The sequence below is a fragment of the Meles meles genome, chromosome 10 (assembly GCF_922984935.1).
Source record: "Meles meles chromosome 10, mMelMel3.1 paternal haplotype, whole genome shotgun sequence".
Lineage (NCBI taxonomy): Eukaryota > Metazoa > Chordata > Mammalia > Carnivora > Mustelidae > Meles > Meles meles.
The window spans coordinates 17,818,017-17,832,435 of NC_060075.1; the positions used below are offsets into that span (position 1 = coordinate 17,818,017).

Sequence of the window (14,419 nt, forward strand, 5' to 3'; positions counted from 1 at the left end):
ATTTGTTAGCGGGATGCTTTCCAGCTAAACACTAATGTTTCTAAGTGGTGGGCAATAAATTAGCTTCAAAATATAACAGTGACAAGGCCCTTTTAGAAAGATGCTATGGAAATGACAGAAAAAAAATTTTTTAAAGAGCAACACTATAACTAAGTACGACTTTTCTGCTACTACATGAGTCCGGACTCTCCCTGTCTGCAGTCTCTCCCGTATATTAGGCTGAAATAAATGGACTTTGAGATGATGCAGTCACTTGAACATAAGTACAACTGGGCAAGAAGCAGAATGGTGACTGTATACGTTCTTTTGCTCTAATCATAGCCATCATATTAATTACATGAAAAATATCGACAGGTGATTAGTTTGTGAAATTTCACAATCATTTTTAAGGAAGAAATGCAAATCATTATACTGTCATTTATATGCAGAAAAGAAAAAAACAATTTTAGGAAGGAGAGGACTTCATTTCTTGGGACTTTTCTGTAACACATTCACAACACTGAGCACACTCTCTGTCAAAGGGCATAGCTACAGTTTCTTGTTCACTCTACCTCATGGAGTAACCCTGAATATCACAAAAGTGTAATGGAGAAAACGAAGGGATAAAACAGTAGCATTTGCAGACTATGTCTTTAATATAATATTCAGAATTATGTCCCTAGAAGAAAACCACCACTGTGGGAATTTTATTTGTTGGATTCCCATTAATGTTGATCGTTTTCTAGGTAAAATTTCAAAAGACTAACCATACATTCGTTTTGTTTCCTTTTTTTAAAAAGTATTTATTTTTTCACCAGTGCAATTGGAAACAGGCAAAGAAATGTACAGAAAAGATGTTCATATATAAAGAAAGAAATAGCAAAATATTTTTTGGTCATAATTTAGAAACAAGCTAATCTATAAGAAGGGGACAGTTTTCCCCAATTCCTCTCTTCCCTAGAAGAGTATAAGCACAGGCTCTCAGTTCCTGGATATCCTTAGCAGGCCTCGGATACGTCTGACAAGAGCTTGTATGAAACTATAGCGAGATCGAACTTTTGAGTATAATCCTTCAATGTCCAGAAGTTTCTTTTGTAGTGATTCTCCAAAAGCGTTGATAGCGTCAGCCTGAAGCTAGAGGTAACACAGATGACATATCATTATTAAAATTACAGTCTCAAGTATTTCTTTTATTCTATGTCTTCCAATTTACAGTATCTTTGAATTTTTGTAATGCGGTCCTTTCTCATGTAGCGAATTAACTAAACATTCATACTTCCATGCTAGAATTTATTGGTATAGAATTGTTTTTTCCTCTTTCCTATCTTGTAAAAATGTGTAAAATCTTAAATAGCAACAACTACGGATGCTGCTGTTAATATATGGGCATATACACAAAAACTGTTCCCCAAGATCAATACAATAAGTTGTTAGGAGTGGATGCCTTTGGGGAAAGAAACAAGGGATAAATTGGGAAGAAGCTTTTACTTTTATTTGATTTTTCAATTAAGAAAAAAAAATTTACATGTGTTTATTTCCAAAACATACAAATAGAGGAAAGGAACCTGGTATACACTTTAGAATTCATGTATTTTAGAATGCATATATAGTTTTGGATGGATTTGGATGGATTGGTATTATACTGAAACACTAAAATTAAGTGTAAAATTAGATGACTCTACCTGCCTTAGTTTTGCAGTAAAATCAAAGCACAAAGTGAGAAGATTATTTATTAATCTTGCATTTCTTCTAACTATAACAGAGCTGTCTAATGAAACAAACAGTCATTAATTCAACACATATTTATCAAACATCTTCTGGAAGAACTACTCTTTGGCTAATTCTGCCCATGTCCTCACTGAACACTGGCTTCCCTAAACAAGCCAACCAAAACCTGAATTACTATTATGCAGTCACTTAGAGGGCAGATGCAGTCGGGGCTAGGACAAGAGCATGCTACGTATGACACCTGGTTAAGTATGGTCGGGAGGATGCTCTTTCCTGGATAAAGCCCAGTCTTGGCTTCAGGGAAGGCAGTGACCACGAGGGATTAGAGAAGACTGGAGGCTTTATCAGACCAGAGCTAGGGACACCCAGATGCCTAGCAGCAGATCTAGTTGTAACTCAGTTTATCTAATATCACATACCCTGCTGTTTTGTTCCCAAGACTCTTATTAGGTTCATGTGAGGTTTTTAAATTAGTTGTTTTCGAATACTCTTCATCCATTCCGATATTACAGGTCAAGAGATTACTAAATACATAATACTATAATAATATAGTCTCCTGCAAAGGAATTTTTGGCTGCTCATAATCTCTCCATTAAATTTTTTTCTGAAAAATTAAGTGCTAAGTTACCCTTTGTGCCTAAGAAGTCCACAAAGTCAATCTAAAGAAATTGGGAGTTTTCTGATCACGCCGCCTACTAATGACTGAATTCTCACTACGTTCCTTCCAGGCACTCTTGCCCCAGGAGCCCCACATACATCCTGACAAAACTCTCTGAGGCTGAACTATCATTCCCATTTCTTCGGTGAGGAAATGGAGGCTCAAAAGTAAGTTGTATGAAGTCCCATAGCTGTTAGGCAGCCAGGCCGGAATTAAAATCAGGTCTTTGAACACAATCCTGAAAATCATTATCTTACCAACATATTAGGCTTTTCCTTTTTCCTTTCGAAAAAGAAAGAGTATGGGGATTGAACCTCACCTGGTCTATGTCATGTTGGCTCACTCCAGTCAGCCCACTTCTAAAATCCAGGTTGGTTTCTGAAGTGAAGGAATCTGGCGATGAAAGACACAAACAAACCAGCTTTACAAGCATGTATCTACCATTTGGCGGAAGAACCTGAAGACCAGGGGACTCTGGAGCTGGCCAGCCCTTCACTGCGAGAAGCTAAAGACCCGCGTCTAAGATGTTCTTAGGCTCTACACTATCTCCCATGAACAGAAGTAAAGTACAAGAAACAGCTACATCTAATAACGAAGGAGCTCTCGATGGCCCAATCCACTCTTAGAAACCCGGAAACATAAGAAATAAATAAAAATGTCACTAGTTTTTTAAAGCACTGAAACCTATAGGTATGTATGGTTCACTAATCATCAGAATAAAGTTTACCTTGTAGTCTTCTGCTTTTAAATAAGGTTCTGGAGGCAAACAAGGAATCTTGGGAGTCCGTGGGCGTGCAGTGTAACAAGTAGTACTCCAGATGGCGCCAAAGAATAAATAGGCAGGTCTCTATGATGACTACAGAGTGCTCAGACTAAAGGAAGACAATCTCATCAAACCAGTTTCTGAGGAGGAAAACAAAGAGACCTCACTACTTCATGATGTACCCACTGCCTGGGTCTGAGAGAGAGAGGAAACGTTCCACTGAAGGTGTCCACCCCAGAAAGCAGCAAGGTGTGTTGAGAGGAAGGAGGTGGGGACCGGGGGGTGCTGCACCAACAGAGTCCCCAGTGTCCCTGCCTTCCGTCCAGAGTGACTGTATACATTATCAGGATTACTAGCTAACTCTAAAAGATAAGAAAAAAAAATTCAATTTGGAAGCAGATCAGGCATTTACTGGGAAAAAAAATTATGTCCCTTCTCATACAGTTTCGATGCCCAAATAATTTGAGAATCAGCACACAGTTCCTACATTTAAAGATTCTCTTAAAGGTCACCATTCAAATTCCCACTGTGATTTCCATTAAGGATACAAGAACAAAGGGAAAGCAGTTTGGCTCGATTGTTGATCAATTTCACCAAGCGCCGTCTTGCTAGAACATATTTCTGGGCAGTGGAGATCTTCTCAACACCAACAGGCATCACAGACTGACACAACTGAGGACCAGAAGCAAAAGCAGCATTAGCGAGAACATAAACTGTTAACAAAAACTTCATGAAACTCTATAGAGTGGGTCCCTCTGACAGGCAAGGCGAATAACATTCCAAGAAGTTTAAACATCCTCGCAGACAAGGGTTATTATCTAGCTAGGAAGCTGGTAACTTTAAAAAAACTGAGAGTCAAAGTAGTGGCATTCACAAATGCAGATTCATCTGCTGCTTTCTGGAAAAGGTCTTTTCACTGAAACCGACATTTCCAATCTGCTGACGGGCCCACCCACCCTGAATTTCCTGTCAAACTAAAACAAAACACAAGAGTAGGTTTTTCAGGCCGCGGGTCTAACAGTGCCATGGAGAATTGCTGTAACAGCTGTCATGTGTCTTCTGAAGAAAATGTAAAGCAGATTTCTACAGCATAAACTAAAATAGGCTCATCAACCCAGAACCGCCCTTCATCACACCTCTGCTCGGCATAAGCACCGTGGGCCGCCTCAAAATTCAGCTGCTGGCTTTGACAGAAGGCACCCTGAAGTGCGGCCGGGAGAGCACCACGTCCTTGACGGGAAGGCTGCAGTCCCTCTGGCAAGAACCGCATCACCCACAAGCTGCATGTGAGGGGGAAGGGCTGCCAGAGGTAAACCACCCAATTTCAGGGATTATCTGAACATCATCAGTTACTCCTGCCTCGGGACTCGCTAGCTGTGTGGCTCTGGGTAAGTCATTCAACCCTCCAGGACCTCCATTTCCTCATCCGAGAAAACAGGCATAACAACAGTATCTGCCTCAAGGACTGAGACAGAACCTGCAGCTCAGGGCCAGGCACATCGTCACCACCCACCACACGTGCCCTGTCATCCTCGAGGAGTGGCAAGAGGGAGGAGCTCTGACTGCTCTGTTCAGCTGTGCCAAATGGGAAAGAAAGACGCAGCTGCTCAGGAAGCAGGCCTAGCACCTCAGCATCATCAGCTACAGTAAATATCAGTGAGTGATTCTGGGTCACTGAGAGCAGGCAGTCAGGCCTGAGGTGCCATCCCATTTGTCTGAAAAATTCACCCGACACTGAAGATGCTGAAGGCACAGAGACATCTTACTTAAGGGATCACTTCTACTGAATAAGCCTTTGCAACAGAAACCCAAGTTTCTCAGCACAGATTTTAAAAGAGCATAAATTACCAAAACTCTTCTTCACAAGCCAGCTGCCGTGCTACTGGAGGGCAGGTGGTGTTCCTGAACAGGTGTGACTTGCCTGTCTCCCATTCAAGTGTTCCCCCGCTTACCAGGCACGGTACTCCTGTGAGGGAGTCTTCTTCAGGCCCCACAGAGCCATCATCTCAAACCCTTTCATCTCACTGCACACGTCATCTTTACACACAAGTCAGACACCGGGACTGTGGCCCTTATCAGGAAAAGCAACGGCTTCTCAAAACTCTCCACAGATTCATACCTCTTTGATCTCATCTGGTGGAAGTTGCTCTACGTTCTGTAGCTTGTTGACACTCCGTCGATGACTGTCGTAATAGCTGAAGAAATCATTAGCGCTCTGTTTCAGCAGGTAGACAATAATACCCAAACCAGGCAGGCGCCAGTACGGAATCACTGGAGCTTGAGTATCTAACAGAGTTGAAAATAAAACACAACGTTCCACCTACAAGACCTGTTTTAAACGAGGGATGGCTGGGAATTGAAGGGCAATTAAACTATTATTAAAACCAACCCAAGACCACTTATGGGTCCTTCTGACAGTTCAGAGGAGTGGTGAGCTACCACGATCAGGAGCTCTTATGCACAAAGCTCGAGCCGAAAGAATAGGGCAATCTGGCTGGTGGACTCTGACAGAACTCTCCCTTTATGGGGGGAAGACCTCTTCAGGAAATCTGGCACACACCTTTGCATCCAGCTCCCCACCCACATCCCAAACACATACACATACGCACACACACGTGCAAGCCGTACACACAAGTTTGGAGTTTCCAGAGCCCAGGGAAAAAATTCCTGCCTCACCTACAGCCCTAATTATATGGATTCGTTTCTGGTCTGCACCTGTCTGGTTGTTGAATTCCCAGCTCACAGTCATTCTCCCAAGAGAAGGAGAACACTGTGATATTGAAAAAATACCATTAAATTTAAACTTCAACAACTCTCTTACCACCATGAGTCCATTTGGGTAGGAAAACAAAATGTGCTACCTTTTACTCAACTAGCTTCTGATGAAGGCACAAGGGAACCATGAGAAGTTGGGAAAGTCGTTCGTGAAGGGAAGAACTGGAAGGACTGGTACAAACAGAGCAATTTCCTCTTACAATGGAGCGACCCCTTGGGAAATACCTTAGTGATTTCAAGTTCAATTTGGAGATAATCTTTGTTTAATGACTCTAACTGCCAAGAATACTGCAGGAGAGATGTGCATTTGCTTCTTTCCCCACTATCTCCCTTAACTTGGCTTCAAAGTCAGATTTCATAGGTCTTCATGAGGAGAGGAAGAGAGAGAAAAGTTTCTTGTCAGTGGACGTTGCCACCAACCAGGACATCCCAGACTCATCTAAGTTGCCAGGTTTCCCTTTCCCATCTTCAGTGAAGATGTGACGTCTCTACAATATAGGGCCTTCTCCTAGTGAAATTAGGGACCCTGGTGCCCAGACAACATTTAAATGATACCCACTCTGGTAGGAAAACACCCAAAAAGAGAATGGTCTAATGCAGACAGGAGTACTTCAAAGCCTATCAGGAGTTCTCGCAAACTGACGTGCTCATATCTAGAAAATATTAAGGTGTGCAGAAGCTAGCAGACTTAAACGGCAGATGAGGACGGCTCACGACAAGGCTGACTACAGAAACAGACTCTGCAGGACAGAGTGGGTGGTCTAGGCAGCAGAAGTGCTACAGGAGAGCACCCTGAACCACAAGTAATAGCACATATACTAAATAGTACCAGTGACGACCCGTAAGAATGAAAATAATTCTAGGTCACACTTAGGCAGTGTAAGGGCCAGACACTGTTCTAAAGCACTTCACGTTTGAGTAACATGATTAACCCCTCTAATAATTCACTGGAGAAGAGCCTATTGTTACTCTCATTTTATAGATGAGGAGGCTGAGGCACAAAGAGGCTAAGTAGCTTTTCTAAAGTCCTATCAACAGTCGCTCACAGAGCGGGGACTTCTGTTCGTCATGAGTCTATATTCTTCTCGGCTAGGTTAGACCGCCCTCTACAAACGAATGTTCTTGAACCACCACACAACTATCCACTCCTGTGTCTACAACTGGCAAAGGTAAGTAGGCTTTTTAAATCTTTAAAAAGTCTGAGGAAAAATGAAGACCAATATATAAGGTTTCATAAAGTTCATCATCAAGTATTAAAGATCTAAGAATGACTTCGTATGTGAAAGACTGACTCAAAGTGAGAAGAAACCAAATGAACTGTTAATAATTACTACTGATACATTATTAGCATATAATTGATGTTTTTGAAGAACAGATGACAAAACTACAATTTCATTTGAAAACGTTATAAGGTGGGGCGCCTGGGTGGCTCAGTGGGTTAAAGCCTCTGCCTTCGGCTCAGGTCGTGATCCCGGGTTCCTGGGATCGAGCCCCGCGTCAGGCTCTCTGCTCAGCGGGGAGCCTGCTTCCTCCTCTCTCTCTGCCTGCCTCTCTGCCTACTTGTGGTCTCTGTCAAATAAATAAATAAAATCTTTAAAAAAAAAAAAAAGAAAGAAAATGTTGTAAGGTTAAATTTGTCTTAAAATGTTTTAAGATTCAAGGGAGAAGAAAAGGGCCTCCTTCGACACTTTATAATGGAGTCACACAAACAGTTCTCAGCACCATTTACACGAGACAGTGGTTATATGCTGTTAAGCTAATGTGTTTTTCATAACATCATTCTATTAAATATTTTACATGATTTTCAGAGAAAGCAAGATCTTGAAGAAGATGAAAATGTGACAAAACGATGTTCAGAAACCTTACACAAAAAGCTTCTGGAAATGAGCAGCAGTGCATTCCATTACCAAGAACCACTAAGATCCGAATGGGCTTTGTCTTCTACGTCTCCCATGGGATAACAGCCTTAATCAGCCCATAGCCCTCACTTTCCAGATCTCGCCCATTATGTCCTTGGGAAGTCACAGACTATGTCATCTACATTTACTTAGCGTCTACTTAGCACCTAAATCTTACTTTGCTGTGGTACAGAAATTTGGGGCTATACTACAGGACCCAATTTAGACACTGCATTCGGCTCAAAATGATTTCTTTTTTTTTTTTTTTTTTTCTTTTTTACAGATTGAGAGAGAGAGAGAGATTACAAGTAGGCAGAGCAGCAGCCAGAGAGGGGAGGAAGCAGGCTCCCTGCCAAGCAGAGAGCCCGATACGGGGCTCGATCCCAGAGACCCTGAGATCATGACCTGAGCTGAAGGCAGAGGCTTAACCCACTGAGCCACCCAGGCGCCCCTCGGCTCAACATGATTTCACACATAAACTGTGCTACATTTGTACATTTCTCACCCAGCCAGCTTACTCACCAATCTTAGAGCCTTTCTTTGGGGTCTCAAATACTATTCAAAACCATACTCTCCCCACAAAGCTTTTCTAAACTTATCCTCAGAAAATCTTGACTTTCTGTCCTCTCAGGCTCTCTAGCCTGTGCATGGGACTGACAACACTACCTCCTTCCTGAGCCGCCTTAAAGTCTTTTACAACTTTTCCCACTAATTACAAATAAAGAAAAAGCCTGTGACTGAAGCCACCTAGATTGTGTCTTAATTACAGAATACAGAAAAAATACAGAACACAGAAGAAAACTTAATCCTCAAATACATAAAGAAAGAAACAGGCTCACCTTGCCGGGGTCCATCTCTGTTAATGGTTTCGGACAGGCTGGGGGTGAAGAGACACACAGCATGTTGAAATGTGGGGGAGATCTGTAACATGAGTGACTGGCAGTATTCCATGACATTGGCACAGATCTACGAAGGAAGAATAACCGTAACAAAAATATTAGTTCCCCAAATGCCCAAATATCATCGAACTCCAGAGTTGAAGGAGAACAAAGTTACTGATCATTTTATAAAATTACAACAAAGTTCTAAATCAATTTGCAAAATCACTCCCACCTGCCCATCTGTTATTTTTATCACATGCTTCCGAAAACACACAAACGTTCAAGAACAGATATACAATGCCCACCTCTCTTACCTGCTGCATGGCCAGTTCGAGCTCATCTTTCTTGCTCACTCGATCTCCCTCCACATTATCATCTTGAAATTTAAACTGGCGCAGTCTGTCAGAGCCCCCAAAGCGGCTTAGAAGTCCTAAACACTGGCGCTGAGAAAGAGAAAAGAGATTTTATTCATATATAATGGGGTATGTCTAAAATTAGTGACCTCTCTTTGAGGGCTATTAAAAAGAAAAACTCATCAGGGAGTAAAAATCGCTCTTTAAGGAGCCTGATTTCTTACTTCCAACTGAGGCAACTGAAGTTTTAGCCCATTAAAATTAGCCTTTTTGCAACGGCCATTTGCTCGGCAGTCAACTCATTAACACCATTTTTTTTTTAGCAGTTAATCCCCATAAGCATTAGCCAAAGAATATTCTGTTATCACACCAATAATTCCTTGGTAGATACCCATTAAATGAACACCAGTTGATAAACAATGAGAAGGAAAATGAGATGGCAAATAGACAACTTTGTCACAAGCATGTCCATGACCATTCTGTCTAAGAAGGCTCAATTTTAAAGGCTGCCTCTCCTAGGGCCACTTCTGGGGACTTCATAAGAGGGTGGGAATACACAGGGAGCCTTGGCAGATAAAATGAAAATGTCATCTGCTTGAAATGTTGGTACTTTTCACCTGACAATATAATTTTTCCTAAGGTTCTTGGAAGGAAAGGATAAGCTTTTCACAATTGGTTTTCTATCTGGTGGTCGAGGTTGAGGTACCCGATCTCTTTCTATGTGACCTATGAACACGTTACTCAACCACCACAAACCTCAATGCTCACATTCCCAGGGTGCAAACAGCGAATCCTACTCTAAGAGATTGTGGTCAGGATTATCTGAGACAATGAATGAATCATATTTACATTTTGTATACAGTGCTCTGCACATAATAAGGGGACAACAAAAACATGTTTTGTACTTTAAAAGCTGGTATCTCGGAGCACCTGGTGGCTCAGTGGGTTAAAGCCTCTGCCTTCAGCTCAGGTTATGATCCTAGGGTCCTGGGATCGAGCCCCACGGCGGCAGCGGGCTCTCTGCTCAGCAGGGGGCCTGCTTCCTCCTCTCTCTCTGCCTGCCTCCTCCTCTCTCTCTGCCTGCCTCTCTGCCTACTTGTGATCTCTATCTGTCAGATAAATAAAATCTTAAAAAAAAAACAAAACTGGTATCTCACACACAAACCCATGTACACAGACATACACAGATATACAATAGCCTACATAAACTGATGTTAGTTTACATAGTGAGACTGGATAAGGCAAAACATATTAAAAAGACAATATAAATTTATTTTGCCAAAATATTTGCCAAAACAGATGCACTAACACATTTCTAGAGGTCACCTTATGAAATATCATTTAAAAATATCTTTTTTCCCTATCAACAAAAAAAAATTAGAAGACAAAAAAAAAAGAGAGAGAGGAAACAAAAGCAGAGTATTTGGGTTTTGCTGGTGAGAGTGCAACCCTTTCCAGAGTTTGATAATGGCTCAACACGTCCTGTGTGTGCATCCTTGGACCCAGCGAGACCAGTTAGGTTTATCTAATCTATACCTCAAAAATTTGTACACAAAAATGCTGACAGCAACTGGTTTTTTTTTTTTGGAAACCTGAAAAAACAGTTCACGGAAAGAGAACTGGTTAAGAAAATAACCGTATCAAAAACAATGAAATATAAATTCTAATATATAAATACAATTATTCTGAAGCCAATCAAAAGTGAAGCTATTTCGGATCAAAGCAGGCCAGGAGGCTCCCACAAAGACAATACATACTTAGTTGACAATATGTTTGAATACATTAAAGGGAGATTACATAACTGGAAGACAGCCTGTGAATAAATTAGAACTAACTATATAAAAACCAAACAAATAGGGGTGCCGGAGTGGCTCAGTCAGTTAAGTATCTGCCTTCAGCTCAGGTCATGATCCCAGGGTCCTGGGATCGAGCCCACATCATCAGGCTCCCTGCTCGGTGGGGAGTCTGCTTCTGCTGCTCCCCTCACTGGTGCGTGCTTGCTCTCTCTTTCTCTGCCAAATAAGTAAATAAAATCTTTAAAAAAAAAATTAACAAAAAAAAACAACTACTCACTCTAGGGAAAACATAATGTTGTACTTAAAAGTAAACTATCACCCATTCTTAATCATAAATGACAAGTGCTGATCTAATTAAAATTATGATATAATTATGTTGCTTTTTAGTTGGGGGGGGAACAGTGTTGTGAGAAACACCCATATTATACAGTGGAAGAAAAGGACAAAAGGGATCTAAGGTCTCATCCTCCTCAATGGAAAATCAACAGATGATTCCTAAAATTGGAAAATAAACACATTATTGTGATACACCACAAAATCAATCAAAACCCATCAAGAGGGTTTGCCCAAATCCAGGAAGCAGAACAGGGAAGACGGATGAGAGGACTGCTGTATTTTGCTGTGAGTCTTTTAGGAACTACTCTTTAAAGAAGTCAGAATCAGTTACCTGGAATCTTCCAATATGTCCCTGTAGCTCCATTAGAGATCCTTCATTTACATCAACATCAAGTTCATTTAATATACCTATAAAATATGGAATGCTTTTAAATACAGTTTTATAATCAACAAAATAAAAATATCAAAAGACCAGGAAGAGTGGTTCTAGCATTTTATATTCCCTTTGTATAAGAACAGACACAGACTTGCCATGAAGGAGCTCTGGGAAATACAACTTCACAAAGACTGGAAGCTCACCACTTGTTCATTTATATGCAACTTAAATCTAGATTGAATTCATAATTTTAAAAGATACTTTTTAAAGGTTTTGGCACAAATCTCACTATTTATAACCGTAAAAGTTAAAATTTTCTAAACTCAGCAGTAAATTACTTTGTCATGAAAGAGTTTAGGATATAAAATGCTGATAATGAAATACATTTCCTTTTTCATTTAACTCTCCTAGGTACCGTATCATTTGATTTTTTTTCATTTCCCTTAAGCAAAGTACAGTTTGCATATACATAAAAAAGTTCCCATTCAGCTTCTGTTTAGACTTACTACAAAATTCTTAAATCAAAGTGATCAACCTCTCATAGGAAAAAAACTATGAGGGAAAAAAAAAAGCTATCAGGAAAAAACCCTTTATTTCTATCGAGGCCTCCAAGCAAACCCACACTGGCTTCTGCTTTGGAAGGCAGCTATGCTAACCACTATACCACCAACGCTGGCTTCTGCTTTGTTCCATCGCTGTCGTCACGCTGAGGATCACCTGCACCTGTCCCAGTCACCCTAACTTTCTATTTGCACAATCCCTTTAATTCAGGCCTAACTTCCAAGCATACACTCCAGAGCATATAACCCAGAACCTTATCCTTTGCTACTCACAATGACAAGACCTCCTCTTTCTGGACTTTTCAGCCCATGACCTCACACAAACCTACAGAAAATACACACGCTCGCTCGCTATACCTCACGTGTGCCTCATTCTCTATCCCTTCCCACCTTTACTCCTCTGCCAGTCTGCTCCCAGAATCCCCTTCTTTCCCAGCTTACCAAAATCTATCCTGCCACAGAGGATTTTTCCTCACTATTTGAAAATATGTCCAGGTCTCCTTTGTACTCCAAAACAAAACAAAGACAAGCAAAAACCTGGTTAATATCAAATTCTTGAAATATTTTTCCCACATTTGCTGCTTACAACTTTAAGACCTTCTTTTCTCATCCTACCCCTAAAAAGCTGGATTGTGTGTCTAACCCTATCATGGAATGCAGGCTTTTTCCTCTTTATCCTCAAACTTTCTGATCTCTGCAACATGTGTTGCTATTCCCCAGTTCTTTTTTTCCACCTGCTGCCTCTGTTTAAAAAGACTACTTAGGGTGCCTGGCTGGCTCAGTCAGTGGAGCACACAACTCTTGATCTTGAGGTTGTGAGTTCGAGCCCCACACTGGGTATAGAGATTACTTAAAAATCAAATCTTAGGGGTGCCTGGGTGGCTCAGTGGGTTAAAGCCCCTGCCTTCGGCTCAGGTCATAATCTCAGGGTCCTGGGATCAAGCCCCAAATTGGGCTCTCTGCTCAGCAGGGAGCCTGCTTCCCTCTCACTCTCTGCCTGCCTCTCTGCCTACTTGTGATCTCTGTCTGTCAAATAAATAAATAAACTCTTTTAAAAAATAAAATAAAATCTTAGGGGCACTTGGGTGGCTCAGTCGGTTAAATGTCTGCCTTCCACTCAGGTCATGACCCTGAGTCCCAGGATCAAGTCCCACATCATGCTCCCCACTAGGTGGGGAGCCTCTTTCTCCCTCTGACACTCCCCACTCTGGTGCTCTCTCTCTCTCTCTCTCAAATAAATGAAATCTTTAAAAATAAAATAAAATAAAAATCTTTAAAAAAAAAAGACTATCCATTCTCAGTTTCTGTAAGACCCTTCTACTAAGTATCAATTGAGTGCTCTATGTACCATTTGTATCGGTCTCAACTCCAAAACACTTTCTAGAATATTTGTGGGTCATAGGAAAAAATTAACCTGCTGGCAAATATTTGAGGAGGTTGACATACCCAAGATAAGGTGAGGCAATATAGGGGATACAGTTTTATTTTTTTTATTTTTAAAGATTTTATTTATTTATTTGACAGAGAGAGATCACAAGTAGACAGAGAGGCAGGCAGAGAGAGAGAGAGGGAAGCAGGCTCGCTGCTGAGCAGAGAGACCGATGCGGGACTCGATCCCAGGACCCTGAGATCATGACCTGAGCCGAAGGCAGCGGCTTAACCCACTGAGCCACCCAGGCGCCCCGGGGACACAGTTTTAAATGGGCTTATAATTTAACGGGAGCATTTAAGATAAAAAATATATATAGCAAAATTATGGGAGAATACAAAATAATATGGCATCAAGGGTTAAACTGCAGAGTAGGGTTGATAGGAGTTAAAATTGTTAAATGTTTGTTGAAAAGAATTTGGGAGGGTATTTGGCATTATCTTCAAAAGAGTTTTGGGGCACCTGGGTGGCTCAGTGGGTTAAAGCCTCTGCATTTGGCTCAGGTCATGATCTCGGGGTCCTGGGATTGAGCCCTGCATTGGGCTCTCTGCTCAGCAGGGAGCCTGCTTCCCCCTCTCTCTCTGCCTGCCTCTCTGCCTACTTGTGATCCTTCTCTCTGTCAAATAAATAAATAAAATCTTTTTAAAAAAAAAAGTTTTAAGTATATGTATTTTCAGACCAAGCACTGTCAGAAATTTATCAAGCCTACCAGCTCAAATCTACAAAAACACATATGTGTACAAATAGACACACACAGTTATTAAATGCCACACTTCTGGGAAATTAAAAAAAAGACTGGGAACATTCAACATGTTACAGGGGTATGGTTAAACAATAAAGATCTGGTTAGCTCTCATAACTGGAGAATTATGCAGCCAATTTTTTTT

General features: G+C 41.1%; 1 protein-coding gene across 2 annotated transcripts in view; it reads right to left on the minus strand.

Annotated features, from left to right (window-relative positions):
• Positions 1-684: 684 nt before the first annotated feature.
• The window catches only part of NUP205 (nucleoporin 205), an 82,853-nt gene continuing 69,118 nt past the window's right edge, over positions 685-14,419 (minus strand). Inside the window, exons 36-43 of one of the 2 annotated variants that reach the window (XM_046021222.1) lie at positions 11,499-11,575; positions 8,997-9,125; positions 8,641-8,767; positions 5,248-5,414; positions 3,677-3,800; positions 3,093-3,221; positions 2,685-2,758; positions 685-1,113 (exon numbers count right to left, since the gene is read on the minus strand). In XM_046021222.1, coding sequence (XP_045877178.1) covers positions 961-1,113; positions 2,685-2,758; positions 3,093-3,221; positions 3,677-3,800; positions 5,248-5,414; positions 8,641-8,767; positions 8,997-9,125; positions 11,499-11,575 — 980 coding nt within the window. In that variant the 3' untranslated portion in view covers positions 685-960. The remainder of the gene's footprint in view (positions 1,114-2,684; positions 2,759-3,092; positions 3,222-3,676; positions 3,801-5,247; positions 5,415-8,640; positions 8,768-8,996; positions 9,126-11,498; positions 11,576-14,419) is intronic. The other variant, XM_046021223.1, reaches the window with a different exon arrangement.